The sequence below is a fragment of the Cetorhinus maximus genome, chromosome 16, assembly GCF_964194155.1.
Source record: "Cetorhinus maximus chromosome 16, sCetMax3.hap1.1, whole genome shotgun sequence".
Taxonomy (NCBI): Eukaryota; Metazoa; Chordata; class Chondrichthyes; order Lamniformes; family Cetorhinidae; genus Cetorhinus; species Cetorhinus maximus.
The window spans coordinates 40,654,011-40,670,977 of NC_135894.1; the positions used below are offsets into that span (position 1 = coordinate 40,654,011).

The 16,967-nt window shown below is 41.2% G+C and overlaps 1 protein-coding gene across 7 annotated transcripts in view; it reads left to right on the forward strand.

Moving 5' to 3' along the window:
• caska (calcium/calmodulin-dependent serine protein kinase a) overlaps window positions 1-16,967 on the forward strand; it is a 515,992-nt gene that overhangs the window by 427,834 nt on the left and 71,191 nt on the right. For all 7 annotated transcript variants that reach the window (XM_078559724.1, XM_078559725.1, XM_078559726.1 and 4 more), the window contains 2 exons: window positions 3,010-3,087; window positions 5,280-5,360. In XM_078559724.1, coding sequence (XP_078415850.1) covers window positions 3,010-3,087; window positions 5,280-5,360 — 159 coding nt within the window. The remainder of the gene's footprint in view (window positions 1-3,009; window positions 3,088-5,279; window positions 5,361-16,967) is intronic.

Genomic DNA, 16,967 nt, shown 5'->3' on the forward strand with positions numbered 1-16,967 from the left:
TTAAGTCCAGCTTTCATGATTTGCTTAGTGCATTGAAATATTGAAGGTATTGGGAGGGGAGTTCCCTTAATCTGGAAAAGGATATGCAGTGGGTGAAATACCCACTCTGTACTGATTTTTAAAATGCCTAATTTTCAGGCTTATGATGAATCCCACCCAAGTCAGAAGGGAGCCCAGTACATTTATGCAAATTGAGTCCTATTACATCATGCCAAGTAGTAATGTCCGAAGTTTGACATTTAAAAAATCATTTTCAGTTCTTTGAAAAAGATTTTAAAATAGTTCCAGACCAAAACATGATTCATAGGAGTGGATAATGAAAGGTTACATAAAATGTGTAGTTTTGAAAGAAAACCACAAAACGATGTCAAACACTGAAGGCCTTGAGATCCAGCCATGGTTAATTTTTCTGGAGCCCACTGAATCTCACTTGTACTGCAGTAAAACAGATTAGTTCAATGTGTTTTCTGTTATTCAAGACTGATCTTTTGCCCCAGAGTCCAGTCCACAATTATACTCAGGACCTGTTTGAGATATTTGACACCAGTTCCTCTCCACCTACTTCACTCTGAACTGAATGCCTGACCTATTTATATGCATGCTAATTTTCCTTCCCTGTAGGGAAGTTCTCTGCTCCATAGCACTGTACATTATTCCACCTCTGCTGTTAATGGCTGGTGCAATTGAATGATCCAGTTCTGCCAGCATTGTAGTATGATGTAGTTTCCTATTGATAGAGGAGTTGCTGGTGTATAATGTAATTGTGGTCACTAGTGCATTCATTTGAAGGTGGACGTCCTAGTAGTAGGAAAGTATCAGTCAAAACTCATTGATGTTTTCAAGCAACAAAAATAGGTTTTAAATTATATAGCAAAGAAAGTCAGTTTTAAAAGACTCTCATGTCAGTGAGTATTATATGATTCATACCATATATTATATATCATTCATTGCCTTCTATCTAATGTCAACACAGTGCTGGTTTCAGAAAGAATCAGAATCACAGAATTGTTACAGTGCAGAAGGCAGCCATTCAGCTCATCGTGTCAGCACTGGCTCTCCAAATGATCATTTTACTTAGTGTCATTCTCCTGCCTTCTCCCCCAGTCCTGCATATTGTTTGAAAAGAAACAATCATCTAATTCCCTGTGAATGCCTTGATTGAACCAGCTTCCAATACACTCAGGCATTGCATTGCAGACCCTAACCACTCGCTTTGTGGAAAAAAGAATTCTCATATCACTTTTGCTTCTTTTATCAATTACCTTAAAAATATAAAATAGTAAAACATAACCTATATGTGTGGTGGTTTTGTATCATTGCATATACTTAGAGGTTTGATTTAAAATTATGCAGCTGTTTATAAAAGTGTTAATTCCTTGAAATGTGGGAATAAATCCATCTGTTTCCACTTGTAGCAGCTATTTAAAGAATCACATGGAGAGAACCTATAATTCCTGCTGTTACAGTCCTGTTAACAACCATTAGCATTTTAATCAATCCCAAAACCCAGCAATTAACCAACAGAACTAAGCCACAAGATTTCACATTTAAGAAAAAAATTGATATAGAAATTAAATAAACATGCACCACAGACTTAACATTATATTTTATAAAGACTTATGCTATGAACTTAATCTACTTTCCTCAAGAGTTCCTCATGTTACAAAATTTTAAATGTTCAATCACTTTTCCTGGGACCAACTCAAAAAGATATAATTACCTGGAAAAACTCAGCAGGTCTGGCAGCATCGGCAGAGAAGAAATCAGTTAACGTTTCGAGCCTTCATGGCCCTTCGGCAGAACTGAAGCATAGTTAGAAGAAGGTAGAAATATAAATTGGTTTAAGGTGGTGGGGGGGGGAGAGAGAGAGACATTGAGGGTGTGGTGATTGTGGAGATGAGCAGATAATCAAAAGATGTCACAGACAAAAGGGTCAAAGAGGTGTTTTGTCTGAGAAAAGTGCTAATTAAGAATGGAGGACAGGATATTCAAAGTACAGCCCTAGTGGGGGTGGGGTGTAAAGGCTAACAAGGTTTTAGTTTTAGATTTAAAAATAATGGAAATAGGTGGGGAAAGAAGAATCTATATAAATTATTGAAAAAAAAGCGGGGGGAGGGGGGGGGAAAGAAACGGGGTGGGGATGGGGGGAGGGGGAGTTTAAGATCTAAAGTTGTTGAATTCAATATTCATCACCACTCTCCAGAATTCATTGATTCTCTTCAGTGTTCCAGCTATTCTCCAAGGTACAAAATTTCATCAGGATCCTTCTGTTGGCCTTCAGCTATGCAACCCTTCAATTTCCTTCCAACCTCAACTTTGGATTCTACAGCTCCAGCATGGGCTTCCCTGTGACTCCTGTGTAGTGGGAGTAAAACATCAGCAAACATCCATGGTTACCAATAGCCCGCTGCTTTGGTTTCAAGCTGCAACCAAGCTCATTACTTCCAGAACTCCAATTGTAACAAGGTTAACTGCCTTGGTTCTCAGGTCAAAATGCAAGTTAACTACCTTAATTCCAAAAGGTTTCCTTAATTCTGGAAAACCATGCAAATAATTTGCCCTTTACTGGAACAACTGCAAACTTCTTGTCTCTAGTTCTTTAGCTAAGTAAGCCCACCTACCGTTAATGATCTCACCTTCCTAGCTATTAACCTTTTAATTGTAATAGACTACAAGCTTGTTTGAATCACATTTACATCAGGTTACTTTTACCAGTTACCCCCATTTCATCCATAAAACTAAAAGTTATATTCTAAAATATATGAATTATGAACTAGATATTCTGAAAACTGCACAATAAAGGCATCAGTTCAGTGCAAATATAACCTCATTTCACAGAGCAATTTCTTAAAGTGAACTAAGAATTTTCCCTGGTCAAAAATGGTATAATATATTGTGCTGCAGAGAGAGGGTTGTAATTTATAACTAAGCAATTTTTGTAAAGGGAAGCAAAAACAACGTTCTGTTCATACCTATTTTGTATTTTGCTTTTTTATTTTCCTCTGCTAGTTGTACGACAAGATCAACACAAAGTCATCACCACAGATTAGGAATCCACCAAGTGATGCTGTCCAGAGAGCCAAAGAGGCAAGTTGCACATTGTTTTAGTTATGCTGTAACTGTTTGTGCATTAAATTGGTATTCATATCTTGGTCATTCTGAGCCAGTTGGCTCTTGTCATAATAGATAATGCTTGTTATACTATTGTCATCTGAACTTGAAATTTTGGTGAGGGCCAATACCTGATCAATAGTCCTATGGTTAGCCTGGTGTAAGTTGGAGTCATTATTGAACCATAAATAATTAGTGTATACTCCACAGGTAACTTTTGTAGAATCTGCTATATACTATGACCTTGAATTAGCTCATGTTTTTTGCTGCAGGTGTCTCTCCAAACAGTCATATCCAATGCCCAGGGTATGGTAGCATATATCTCCTACCAAAATTGGCCATCTTATAGGCCCAGAAACCTTGTCCTTTAAGGATGAAGGAACAAAACAAAGTAATTAGTTTGAAAGTTATGCTTATATACATGTAGTATACTACATATCTTCAAATAACTTTAGAAAAAATACATTTGTTAATGACTGATGGGGAGGCTGATTTCAAACAGGACCATGATGGGGTCAGTACAATTAGTCTCAGTGCCCTAGCTTAGGGAGAGAAAAAATCCAGCCAGAATAGTTGTTAATTGCTACCCTGTAGTATTGGGAATGTGCATGTGTTATCATTTGGAAACACCATTCAGCTTGGCTCTGTTACCTACAGCAATTGCCTGCCAAAACTCATTTCCACATGTGCACCTGCAGAATACTCACCAGGGCAACATATCCAAGGGTAATTAAAGTATACAATATCTGTTTCTTTTATATAAGTCATAATATTATAAAATCTATAGCTGGTATACAAAATAAATTGATGAAAAACAAGGTCACCAAACTTTTCAGACAAAACAGTGACCTTGTAAAAGCTTAATTGAAGCCCTGTTACTCTAAACACTTGAAGTAGCATGTTGTGTTACCCACAATAAGAGGTTGTGGTGGAAGAATTAATCCAGGCAGGTCTCTTGGTTAAAGCTGGTTTATTTCCAAGACAACTCCTCAGTGCTACTAACTTCCACCCAAAGTGTTCCAGCTGTACCTTTTTATTATATTCATTTGGGATAATTAATGCCCATCACCTATTAAAGAAAAGCAATAGATTCTAACAGTAGTGTAGTAGTACGAATAACACAATGTTAACTCTTACCCCAGAAACCCTGTTTACATTTTTAGCTGTTGCTGCTCCTTGCTCATGCTCCACTCTGACCCATATAAGAGCAGAGAAAATTTTGAAGGAATGTGCTCTCAAAATCGACTCTCAATGCACAGCCAAAAACAGTTCTGCAATACATGCCAAAACTGTGGAATCCATTTTGTTTATATGGATTCCACTAAAATAACAAAGAAACAGCCCAGTTTTGTATGAGCAATTTTAGATTCCTGATTTGCAGGTTACTATCTGGCTACTGTAACTTCTTCAATGAAATTGGAAACCTATTTAATTATCTTTGCTGATGAAAAATTGCTTTGCTGACCCCATGTGGGAGGTCAGAAAATATCTTACACCCTTACCTCAGGGACAATAATTGCCACAGGGCACTGACAACTTTGAAGCTACAGCCCTTAAGAAAATCATCTCTTTGGCTGTGTTTTGCCATCCCATACATAACTGATGCATCAGGTATCAACTTACAGCCATGATTTACTCTTGTAAATCCTCGCCATTGTGAATGATGGCTATCCTGGCAGTGCTGCAATGGGACTTTCATTGCAGCACCAGAACAGTTGCCTGGGGAACTAAAAGGGCAAAAAAGATTAATTAAAAATTAACTTTATGGCCTACCACTATCTTCCAGCAACTAGTCCCAGAGGGCAGAAATAGTGCACAGCAGGAAAACCCATCACAAACTTAGGCAGTGTGCAGGGAAAGGACAGCCAGCAGGGGCAGAGGAAAGAAAATCAAAGTCAGGTTGGTAAGGCAGCAATGGGTATCACAGCTTCATTTTCCTGCAAAGCTTACACCTGCTTTGCAGCAGTGTCATGAAGGAAAATCCAGCTAAGTCATATAAGATTCACTCACCATAAGATAGCTTTGTTTAAAGCTATCTTAAACAAAAAGAAAATATCTGTGTGCCTTCTATTCCCCCAAACTAGTTTTCAACTTCAGTTTGTGGTATGATTTAATTTTGCAATTTCCCCACATGCAGAGGCTTGCTAAGAATTTGTTGGATCTTGCAGGTGTTGGAAGAGATTTCATGCTATCCAGAAAACAATGATGCAAAGGAATTGAAGTGTATCCTAACACGGCCACATTTTATGGTAAGTGCATTACTCTGTTCTGTTTATCACACTTCAAAATAAAGAGGTAAGATTGTCACTGAATACTATCTAGTTTAAGTAACTTAAGTGACAATACTCACTGGCAATCTGGTAAAGTAGTGAGTGCTTGTTTTTTTTTAATAATAAAGCACTATGGTTAAGAGGCAAAGGAATGCCCAGAAACTCTTCTATTTATTCATTATTCTCCTCCATGTTGTAGAAGAAAACTTATTTAGTTAAATTTTGATTTTCTTTTTCCCCCAAAAGAAGTCAGTTTTGTTGTCTGCATGGAATCTGCTTACTCGTGTTAAACCGCTCTGAAGAACATTCTGAAGCTCTTTTGTAGGTGAAGTGTGGTGGTATGATTTTAACAAGCTTAAAAACTATTCCAGAGCTGTTAGGAAACTACACTGGAAACCAAGAAATCTTTAGGACATAACAGCTCCCAGGCCTGTTTGAACTTGCTGTTTCTTGATGCCATTGCGATGCAAGGGAACACACCCATTTAAGGCTTAGCAGCAAGAGAGATCCAACTTGGGGTCTCTGTCAATGGTCTAAGACTTCACACTAGATACTGATTTCCTCATGGCTAATTTCTAAAGTTTTAAAAACTGGACAAAGACTTTAAGAATAGCTGAAGCTATGTCCGTCTGTGACCCTGAACAAAAAAAGCCAACTGGCAGGTTCGAAGAAGCTTATTCCTCATCATCTCTGCGGAGAACATAACGACCTCATGTGGGCTGCAGAGACCAAATTCAAGACGAACTATACAAAGGCCATCCACACTTCATAAGCCAGGTCTGGCCAATAGGAGCCAATTCGTCTGCTACGACATAGAACCCCATAACCTCTCTTTAAGACTTAATGGTTGGAACATTAACAATCTCAGGGACCCAGACAAAGGGATTCACACCCTTTGTCAAAGCCAGAGTGGAGAGGTGGGAATCATGGGACATGACCCCGTAGCTGATGAAACCATATTGCTTTGTTGAAGTGCAAAGCTCAGTCTCCCATTTTTCCACCTACCTAGCAGCAGCACAGAGAAGGGACTCTGTCCAGCTGAATACCTGGCCGCAACTACACTGTCTCTACTAGATCTTTTTGTACCCCTGCCTACAAGACTGATTCATCACTGCGTGCCTATCTCATTGTGGAAGTCAGCTCTACTGGAAAAGTGAATTATCCAGCATCAGTTCAGGCTGCTGACCTCTGTAAAGCAGCCCATGCCCAATTGCAGCAAGACCTGGACAATATCCAGGCTTGGGCTGACAAGTGGCAAGTAACTTTCGCGCCACACAAGTGCCAGGCAATGACCATCTCCAACAAGAGAGAATCTAACCATCGCCCCTTGACGTTCAATGGCATTACCTTCACTGAATCCCCAGTATCAACATCCTGGGGGTTACCATTGACCAGAAACAGGAACTGGACTAGCCATTTAAATACTGTGGCTACAAGAGCAGGTCAGAGGCTATGATTCCTGTGGCGTGTAACTCACCTCCTGACTCCCCAAAGCCTGTCCATCATCTGCAAGGCAGGAGTGTGATGGAATGCTCCCTACTTGCCTGGATGAATGCAGCTTCCACAACTTCAAGAAGTTTGACACCATCCAGGACAAAGCAGCCCGCTTGATTGGCACCACATCCACAAATGTTCCCTCCCTCCACCACCGACCCACAGTAGCAGCAGTGTGTACCACGTACAAGATGCACTGTAAGAATTCACCAAGGCTCCATAGACAGAACCTTCCAAACCCACGACCACTACCATCTAGAAGGACAAGGGCAGCAGACAGATGGGAACACCATCACCTGCAAGTTCCCCTTGAAGCCACTCGCCATCCTGGCTTGGAAATATATCACTGTTCCTTCACTGTCACTGGGTCAAAATCCTGGAACTCCCTTCCTAACAGCACTGTGGATGTACCTACACCAAATGAACTGCAGCGGTTCAAGAAGGTAGCTCACCACCACCTTCTCAAGGGCAACTAGGGATGGGTAATAAATGCCGGCCTAGCCAGCAATGAATGAATTAAAAGAAAACACCAGTGGGCTTTGATTCTGTGCTCACATGAAACAATTCTTTTCTCTGTGGCCTTTGCCCTGTAAATCTTTCTTTCTCTATTCCTCTTCTACTGTGAGAGTAAAAAGGAGGTAACATTGTCACCCTCCACCCATATTTGAGTGTGTGCAAATAAACTAGTCTTCTGAGTTCATCCTATCTTAAGTTTGCTGTGGGGTTATTTATAGAAAATTGGATCACACCAAAACTGAGGCATTGGGAAACACGCCACCGCCTGGGGAAAGCAAATCAAAACACCTTTCTGTTTATGGATGGACAGTGAGAGGAGAAATCAGGGCTGTTTAAATTAACCCACCTCCTATCCGTAACATATCTCTCCCACTACCAAAGTCAGTGTTCTATTAAATCAAGTAAATCTAAATTCTTCCAAATATAATGAGCACTTTGAATAAAAATCACCTTTCTTAGACTTTCCTGCCCATTTAAGAAGGATAAGCTTTAATTTAAGTAAATCTGGAACTGTCATTGTTTTCAATTATTCTCATCCCCCCATCCAAGACTCTTTCCCCTGCCCCCCACTTTGATTTCAAGAGAGTTGTACAGCCAGCCACTGTTAGTGCTTTTCTTTGCAGAGGTCACTGGTCCGATATAGACTTCCTTGTTGATTTTTATCCTCCCTGGTTTCTATTGGAATCACCCTCTCCACAGAGAACTGTCACTGAGATCAGAAACTTATCAAAGTGTGAAATGGAGTAAGCATCTACTGCATATGATGCTTCACTGCCCCAATCTGCAGAATGACCCAACCACAGGTTAATATTTTATGGACATGTCCCTCCGAAAAGCAATAAGATAAAGTGTTGGGGCCTCAAAAGGAAAATCTGTTTTCCAGTCTTCACAGATATTTACACTGAAACTCCATATAGAGGACAAATTTTGTCTGGGAGAAGTGGTTCAAAATTTTCCACCTACTAGTAGGTTTCACCAGGGAGCAGGATTAACATTGTACATGGAAAATCTTTAATGCATGGATTCATTAACAGTGTTAACAGCATTTGTTGAATTAATTTTGTGGTGTTCTGACTCGTGCAGCAAAGTAAGAATTGACTGGTAAAGGATTGAAGTTTGTCCTGGAAACCATCAGTGTGTCTTTATATCTGAAAATGCTCTTCTTTTGAGCATTAACTTGTCACCTGAATAACTTAATGTATAATGGCATTATAAATATGCAAGTAGACTGGGAAAATCAGGTTGGTAGTGGGTCCCAAGAAAAGGAATTTGTAGAATGTCTACGAGATGGCTTTTTGGAGCAGCTTGTGGTGGAGCCCACTAGGGGACAGGCAATTCTAGATTTAGTGATGTGTAATGAGGCAGATTTGATAAGGGAGCTTAAGGTGAAGGAACCCTTAGGAGGAAGTGACCATAATATGATAGAATTTACCCTGCAATTTGAGAGGAAAAAGCTGGAATCAGATGTAACGGCATTACAGTTGAATAAAGGCAACTACAGAGGCATGAGGGAGGAGCTGGCCAGAATTGACTGGGAGATGAGCCTAGCAGGAAAGACAGTGGAACAGCAATGGCAGGAGTTTCTAGGAGTAATTTGGGAGACACAGCAAAAATTCATCCCTAGGAAGAAGAAGCATACTAAAGGGAGGACGAGGCAACCATGTCTGACAAGGGAAGTCAGGGACAGCATAAAAGCTAAAGAGAAAGCATACAATGTGGCAAAGAGCAGTGGGAAACCAGGGGATTGGGAAGCCTACAAAGACCAACAGAGGACAATTAAAAAAGAAATAAGGAGGGAGAAGATTAAATATGAGGGTAAACTAGCCAGTAATATAAAAGAAGATTGCAAGAGTTTTTTTAGATATATAAAGGGTAAGAGAGAGGCAAAAGTGGACATTGGGCCGCTGGAAAATGACGCTGGAGAAGTAGTAGTGGGGAACAAAGAAATGGAGGAGGAACTGAATAGGTACTTTGTGTCAGTCTTCACGGTGGAAGACATGAGTAACATCCCCAAAGTTCAAGAGAGTCGGGGGGGCAGAGGTGAGTATGGTGGCCATTACCAAGGAGAAGGTGCTAGGAAAACTGAAAGGTCTGAAGGTGGATAATTCACGTGGGCCAGATGGATTACACCCCAGAGTTCTGAAGGAGATAGCTGAAGAGATAGTGGAGGCGTTAGTGGTGATCTTTCAGGAATCACTGGAGTCAGGGAGAGTCCCAGAGGACTGGAAAATCGCTAATATAACCCCCCTGTTTAAGAAGGGAGTGAGGCAAAAGACAGGAAATTACAGGCCGATTAGCCTGACCTCGGTCGTTGGTAAGATTTTAGAGTCCATTATTAAGGATGAGATTTCAGAATACTTGGAAGTGCATGATAAAATAGGGCAAAGTCAGCATGGTTTCATCAAGGGGAGGTCATGCCTGACAAATCTGTTAGAATTCTTTGAGGAGGTAACAAGTAGGTTAGACAAAGGAGAGCCAATGGATGTTATCTACTTGGACTTCCAGAAGGCCTTTGACAAGGTGCCGCACAGGAGGCTGCTCAGTAAGATAAGAGCCCATGGTGTTAGAGTCAAGGTACTAGCATGGATAGAAGATTGGCTGTCTGGCAGGAGGCAGAGAGTGGGGATAAGGGGGTCCTTCTCAGGATGGTGGCCGGTGACTAGTGGAGTTCCGCAGAGGTCAGTGTTGGGACCACAACTTTTCACTTTATACATTAATGATCTAGATGAAGGAACTGAGGGCATCCTGGCTAAGTTTGCAGATGATACAAAGATAGGTGGAGGGACAGGTAGTATTGAGGAGGTGGGGAGGCTGCAGAAGGATTTAGACAGGTTAGGAGAATGGGCAAAGAAGTGGCAGATAGAAAATAACGTGGGGAAGTGTGAGGTCATGCACTTTGGTAGGAAGAATAGAGGCATAGACTATTTTCTAAATGGGGAGAGAATTCAGAAATCTGGAGTGCAAAGGGACTTGGGAGTCCTAGTCCAGGATTCTCTTAAGGTTAACTTGCAGGTTGAGTCGGTAGTTAGGAAGGCAAATGCAATGTTGGCATTTATTTCGAGAGGACTAGAATATAAAAGCAGGGATGTGCTGCTGAGGCTTTATAAGGCTTTGGTCAGACCTCATTTAGAATATTGTGAGCAATTTTGGGCCCCATATCTCAGGAAGGATGTGCTGGCCCTGGAGAGGGTCCAGAGGAAGTTCACGAGAACGATCCCAGGAATGAAAGGCTTAATATATGAGGAACGTTTGAGGACTCTGGGTCTATACTTGATGGAGTTTAGAAGGATATGGGGGGGATCTGATTGAAACTTACGGAATACTGAAAGGCCTGGATAGAGTGGACGTGGGGAAGATGTTTCCATTAGTAGGAAAGACTAGGACCCGAGGGCACAGCCTCAGAGTAAAGGGAAGACCTTTTAGAACAGAGATGAGGAGAAACTTCTTTAGCCAGAGTGGTGAATCTATGGAATTCATTGCCACAGAAGGCTGTGGAGGCCAGGTCATTGAGTGTATTTAAGACCGAGTTGGATAGGTTCTTGATTGGTATGGGGATCAGAGGTTACGGGGAGAAGGCAGGAGAATGGGGTTGAAAAATTTATCAGCCATGATTGAATGGTGGAGCAGACTCGATGGGCCGAATGGCCTAATTTCTGCTCCTATGTCTTATGGTCTTTTGGTCTAAATACTAATTGATAGCTACTTTCTCTTAAATCTCTTAAATGAATTTTCTGTCTGGCTGCAGTTTATGTGCTGAAGGGTTGTTTGAGCCTACAGGACATGCTCACAATGGAGTGTTATAGATAGGCTAACAAATGTATTTTTTTTATTCATTCATGTGATATGTGTACCATTGGCAAGTCCAGCATTTAATCCACATTCCTAATTGTTTTTGAAAAGGTGATGGTGAGCCACCTTCATATGAACCACTGCAGTCTGTGGTGAGGGTACTCCCAGAGTGCTGGTCGGAAAGGAATTCCAGGATTTTGAACCAACGGTGATGAAGTCACAGTGATAATTTCCAAGTCAGGATATTGTGTGGCTTTGAGGGGAATTTGCAGTGGAAGTCACCTTGTGCTTCTCTGTGGTAGAGGTTGTGGGTTTTGAAGATGTGGTCAAAGGAGCCTTGGCTAATTGCTGCAGTGCATCTTGTGGATAGTATGAATTGCAACTACGTTGTGGTAAAGGGAACGAATGTTGAAGGTGCTGGATGGGGCGCCAGTGAAGCAGGCTGCTTTGTCCTGAATGATGTTGAACTTCATGTGTGTTGTTTGAGCCGCATTCATCTAGGCAAGTGGGGAGTATTCCACCACACTCCTGACTTGTGCCTTGTAGATGGTGGACAGGTTTTGGAAAGTCAGGAGGTCAGTTACAGTAAGTCTCCACTTAACGCAAAACTCACTAAATGTTGTTTCATTTTAACGTTGTTACTAGTGTTAGTATATCTGTTTAACGTTGCCAGTTTCACCTTAATATCGTTTGCCACAGACTTCCTCTTCTGTGGCCTGTTTGATCACATGATTTTTCCTGGCGTGCTTCCACCTTCTTCCTCCTGCCCTTGCCCACTCCCAGTCTTGCCGACTCTCAGCCTCTGTATTTACCTTAGTCCTCAGGGTCTGTTCTTCAGTGGCTCCCGACTTTGGGCTACTCTGCTGGCTTGGCTTCTGGCTTTGCTTCTGAACTTGCACCATCTAGTAGCAGATGTTGGTCAGTGTGGGTAGTTCTGGGACTTCAGCTGCTCCCTGCACCAACCAACTTCTACCACCAGGTGGAGTCTGTTCAATCTAACAGTACTGTAAAGTAAGTACTGTAATTTTTGTACATGACTTAATTGTATTATATATTGTATTTCTTTTACATTTAGTGATGTATTTTATTTTCCAAGCTAGAGTACCGAATACTTGTATGGTACAGTATTTCAACTTGTGCATTGTTTTTTTCTGGGCGTGAAATGTCTGAAGGAACCTGCTCTTGCAGGTTTCCTATGGGAACCTATGATTCACTTAAAGTTGCCATTTTCAGGAATGCAACCACAACTTTAACTGAGGACTTACTGTACTTGCCACAGAAATCCCAGCCTCTGACCTGCTGTTATAGCCACACTATTTATATGGCTGGTCCAGTTAAGTCCTGGTCAATGGTAACCCCATAAATGTTGATAGTGGGTGATTTAGCAAAGATAATGCCATTGAACATTATTCCCACTTGTTGGAGGTGGTCATTATCTGGCACTTGTGTAGTGCAAATGTTACTTTCCATTTAGCAGTACAAGCCTGGATATTGTCCCAATCAGCAGGGAAAAAGGCAATTAGCAATAATTAGCCTTAATCAGCTGTCCTCTGCTTCTTGGCAGATGGCTCAGGGTCAGGATCATGGCAAGGAATTGGCCTGGAGGCCAGTATCATGAAATTGCTCACCCATCCGCCTCCGATCTCCGTCTCAACTAATTTAAAAATCTCAGCCTATGAGTGCACAGCCACGCAAAAGAATTCAAAGCTACCTCGCATTCAAATGAACAGGCTGTACACAATGAAAAAAAGTTAGCGGTGACATTACTGACCACAATCATTCTCACATTCTTCAGTATGGAAGTTGTGCCAGTGGACTGGAAGGTTACCAGTGATTATTTCTGCTCAATAAGAGTGAAGGAAATAAACCAGGTAATTATAGGCCAGTAATTCTAACATTAATAGCAGGTAAATTTCCAGAGACCACAATGAAGGCTCCTGCCGTATTAAATTATTAATCCTATTCCATTGAGACAGAGGGATACCAAAGACACTAAACTTTTCAAATGGATTGTATCCCAAGCTTGCAGCATCAGAGGTTTTTGTTTTATATGTTCATGGGATGTGGGCGTCGCTGGCAAGCATTTAGTGCCCATCCCTAATTGCCCTGGAGAAAGTGATGGTGAGCTGCTGCCTTGTCTATGTGGTGTAGGCATACCCACAGTGCTGTTAGGGAGGGAGTTCCAGAATTTTGACCCAGCGACAGTGAAGGAACAGCGATTTATTTCCAAGTCAAGGTGGTGAGTGGTTTGGAAGGGAACTTCCATGGTGGTGGTGTTCCCATGTGTCTGCTCTCCTTGTCCTTCTAGATGGAAATGGTCGTGGGTTTGGAGGGTGCTGCCTAAGGAGGCTTACGTAGTTCTTGCAGTGCACAGTGCTGCCACTGTGCGTTGCTGTTGGAGGGCGTGAATGTTTGTGGATGGGATGCCAATGAAGTGGGCTGCTTTGTCCTGGATGGTGTCAAACTTCTTAATTGTTGTTGGAGCTGTACTCCTCCAGGCAGAGGAGTGGAGAGTATTCCATCACATTCCTGACTTGTGCCTTATAGTTGGTGGACAGGCTGTGGGGAGTCAGGAGGTGAGTTACTCACCACAAGATTCCTAGCCTCTGACCTGCTCTTGTAGCCACAGTATTTATGTGGCTATTCCAGTTCAGTTTCTGGTCTATGGAAACCCCCAGGATGTTGATAATGGGGGATTCAGCGATAGTAATGCCATTGAATGTCAAGGGACAATGATTAAATTCTCTGTCATTGGAGATGGTCATTGCCTGGCACTTGTGTGGCAAGAATGTTACTTGCAGTATCCAGCTCAAGCCTGGATATTGTCCAGGTCTTGATCCATTTGGACATGGACTGCTTCAGTGTAATCATCAGCGAACATCCTTACTTCTGACCTTATGATGAAAGAAAGGTCATTGATGAAGCAGCTGAAGATGGTAGGACACCACCCTGAGAAACTCCTGCAGTGATGTCCTAGAACTGCGATGATTGACCACCAGCGAGCGCAACCATCTTCCTTTGTGCTAGGTATGACTCTAACCAGTGGAGATTTTTCCCCCTGATTCCCATTGACACCAGTTTTGCTAGGGCTCCTTGATGCCACACTCGGTCAAATGCTGCCTTGATGTCAAGGGCAGTCACTCTTATCCCTGCAATATTCAAACCCCAGGGAAATGGCATGCCACTGGAGCTCTGTCAAGAGCAGGTGAAATGAAGGGTGTAAAATAACTCTGAAAGGGTCACTAACTTGACGTTCAAACATTGGCAGCATAAAACAGAGGCAAAGTTTTTTTCAAAAAGAAGGCACTTAAGCAAATTCAAAATGAAAATAGGACAGATGTAAAAGTAATGAGGAAAGAGTATAGCGAAGTAAGAAATAAAAGGGAGCAGCATAGAAGTATTATACACGGCTATCAAACGTAAAAAGAAGGAAGTCAAGTTGATTCCTGCTATCAACTGCATCTGCTAAAATAACAATATTGCTATTCCTGCCATGTAACATTGCGAGATCATCAGCAACTTCAGAAACACTTTGCTCACAAAGATTTCAAATAATGTTGTGGTTTAATGCTGCCTATAAACTACTTCTCATGCTTGTTCAAGCCCCTGTAGTGCACATGGTTAGTTCTGTACGTACTCTGAGTGATCCGCAGTGGTAGTAACATAGGAGGGGATAATGTGTTGTGGCTCACAGGGTGCAAGCGTTCAGTAATCACTACAGGCTGTGACCCCAGAGAGCCCACGTGCAGATTGCAGCAATTTGCTGTCTGTTGGGGAGTCTACCCAACTTCCTTTATGGAGTAAGGGTAAGCAATTAAAGCATGGGTTGTAAATGCTATCATGAGAACTAGCAACATATTTCATAGGCATAAACACCACAGTATATGCTACTAGGCTACAGTTTTGCAGAGGTGCAGACACTAGGAAATCACAGATTCAAGTGAAGCCTCTATCCATTTGGGATCTCAGTTTGCCCAAGATGGAGAAGATGGCTAAGCCCAGTACTTCCTTGGGTGTAATGTAGAAAGCGTTGTTCGCATTCACACGTTGTGCCACTTCTTGTCATATCCATTCACCAACTCACGTTAATTTCCATCAACCTGTCATGAACTTTTTCTGTGCCTATTTTCCAAAAGCTTGGGGCTCTGTTGGAACTCCTCTTTCACCTTGCACCATCCTGCAGTTCCACAATGTTTTTTCCCTGCTTCAGTGACAAAAAGTACTTCTACACGCCTGAAGTTCTCACCTGTAAGTTGTCAATGGGATGTATATTTTGCACTGGCAACCCCTCTCCTCCATGTAAAAAATGGGTGGCCCATTAATTGAGGATGGTTCCCAACTGACTGCTGCAGGCAACCATTGCCCCATTCTGTCCAACTCCAAGTGGTTTCACACAGGGAGACCAATATTAGCTCTAATGTAAATGGTTCAGTTCTCAATCATTTATTGGCCATTTTGAGGTGGACGAGAACAGTTTGGTGCACTGCTTAAATTTGTAATTGAAACCGGAAAGGCCTACAGTATGATTCTAAGCAGTCTTCTGTTCCTGTAAATATATGCCTTTTTCCTTACATTAAAATTATAGGACATGGGAACTTAAGACTGCTGAATGCTGCTTGGAATGAAACCCTATCCTAATCTGGAAGTTTTTCTTTCAGTTATCTATTTGGGTTTGTTTTAAATTCAGTTTTCTCTAAGAAATATGATTTACTAGTAGCACTTAATTTGATCTTGAAATTTCTATGATCTCACTTTAGTCTATTAGTGGAGTAGAGGAAGAACAATCAGCATATTGGAAAGCGTTTGGCAAGGGAACTGCATGGTGGTGCAGTCTGGTGTGCATGTCAGGTGACTACTCTCTGAGAATGTTTACCACTGTTGTACCTGAAAAGTCTGTTATGATTATGATCTCTTCTGAGAAAGAGAATTTTGTTGATGTATTTTTTGTGAAAAAATCTGAACGCGTACATAGGTTTGAAAATATAAGAGAATGATTTTATATTTTTATATTGATTTGCTGTGATGCCGAAGCAGAGAATGCAGCTTTTCTTTAATCATATCTCATAGCCATCTTCAGGCTTGGCTCCTTGATATACTGTCAGTAATCCGATCAACCACCATAACTTGCATGGTGAATTGCATTGGGCTTATAGCCTTTTGCTCGCAGATAGACAATCTGACTACTGCAAGTTTTCCTTCTATGATTTTAGCCACTCGTCTATTTTACACATCACATGGAATTAATGAGATAAATAAAACAAATCTATAAACTTGTCAGTAGTCAAATTTTATAAAAGCTTGAAACATACAGTATTGCCAAGCTCCAGAGTATAAAAATGAAAAACTGTAGCAAAAACAAATCAAAACTGCCAAGTAAAAATCATAACTTTTTAAGATTGTCATATAGCTTCAGATTCTATGCTGCCTTTAAAGCAATCATATCCTTTTTACACACATTTCCCATACCTTCCCATACCTTCTACTTCTGATATGACAGCGGTAAAAGATACATTGGTTAGCATTGCACAAAGCATCAATTCAGAAGCAAGGAGGTTAGAATAAAAATTGTACCACCTCTATATCTTCAATTAGGGGTCAGGGGTTTTGAACCTCTGTCTTGCCATTAGAAGGTTATCTTTCTTAAATATAAAAGGAATATATATCTCATTATTTTTCAAAAGTTTTGTGACACTGTCACCAAATAATAGCTGACAAAAATCTCTTAGAAGTTGGGAATACATGCTTAGAAATTTATGCAGTAGCATTTTGTCAGTATTCAACCAATTC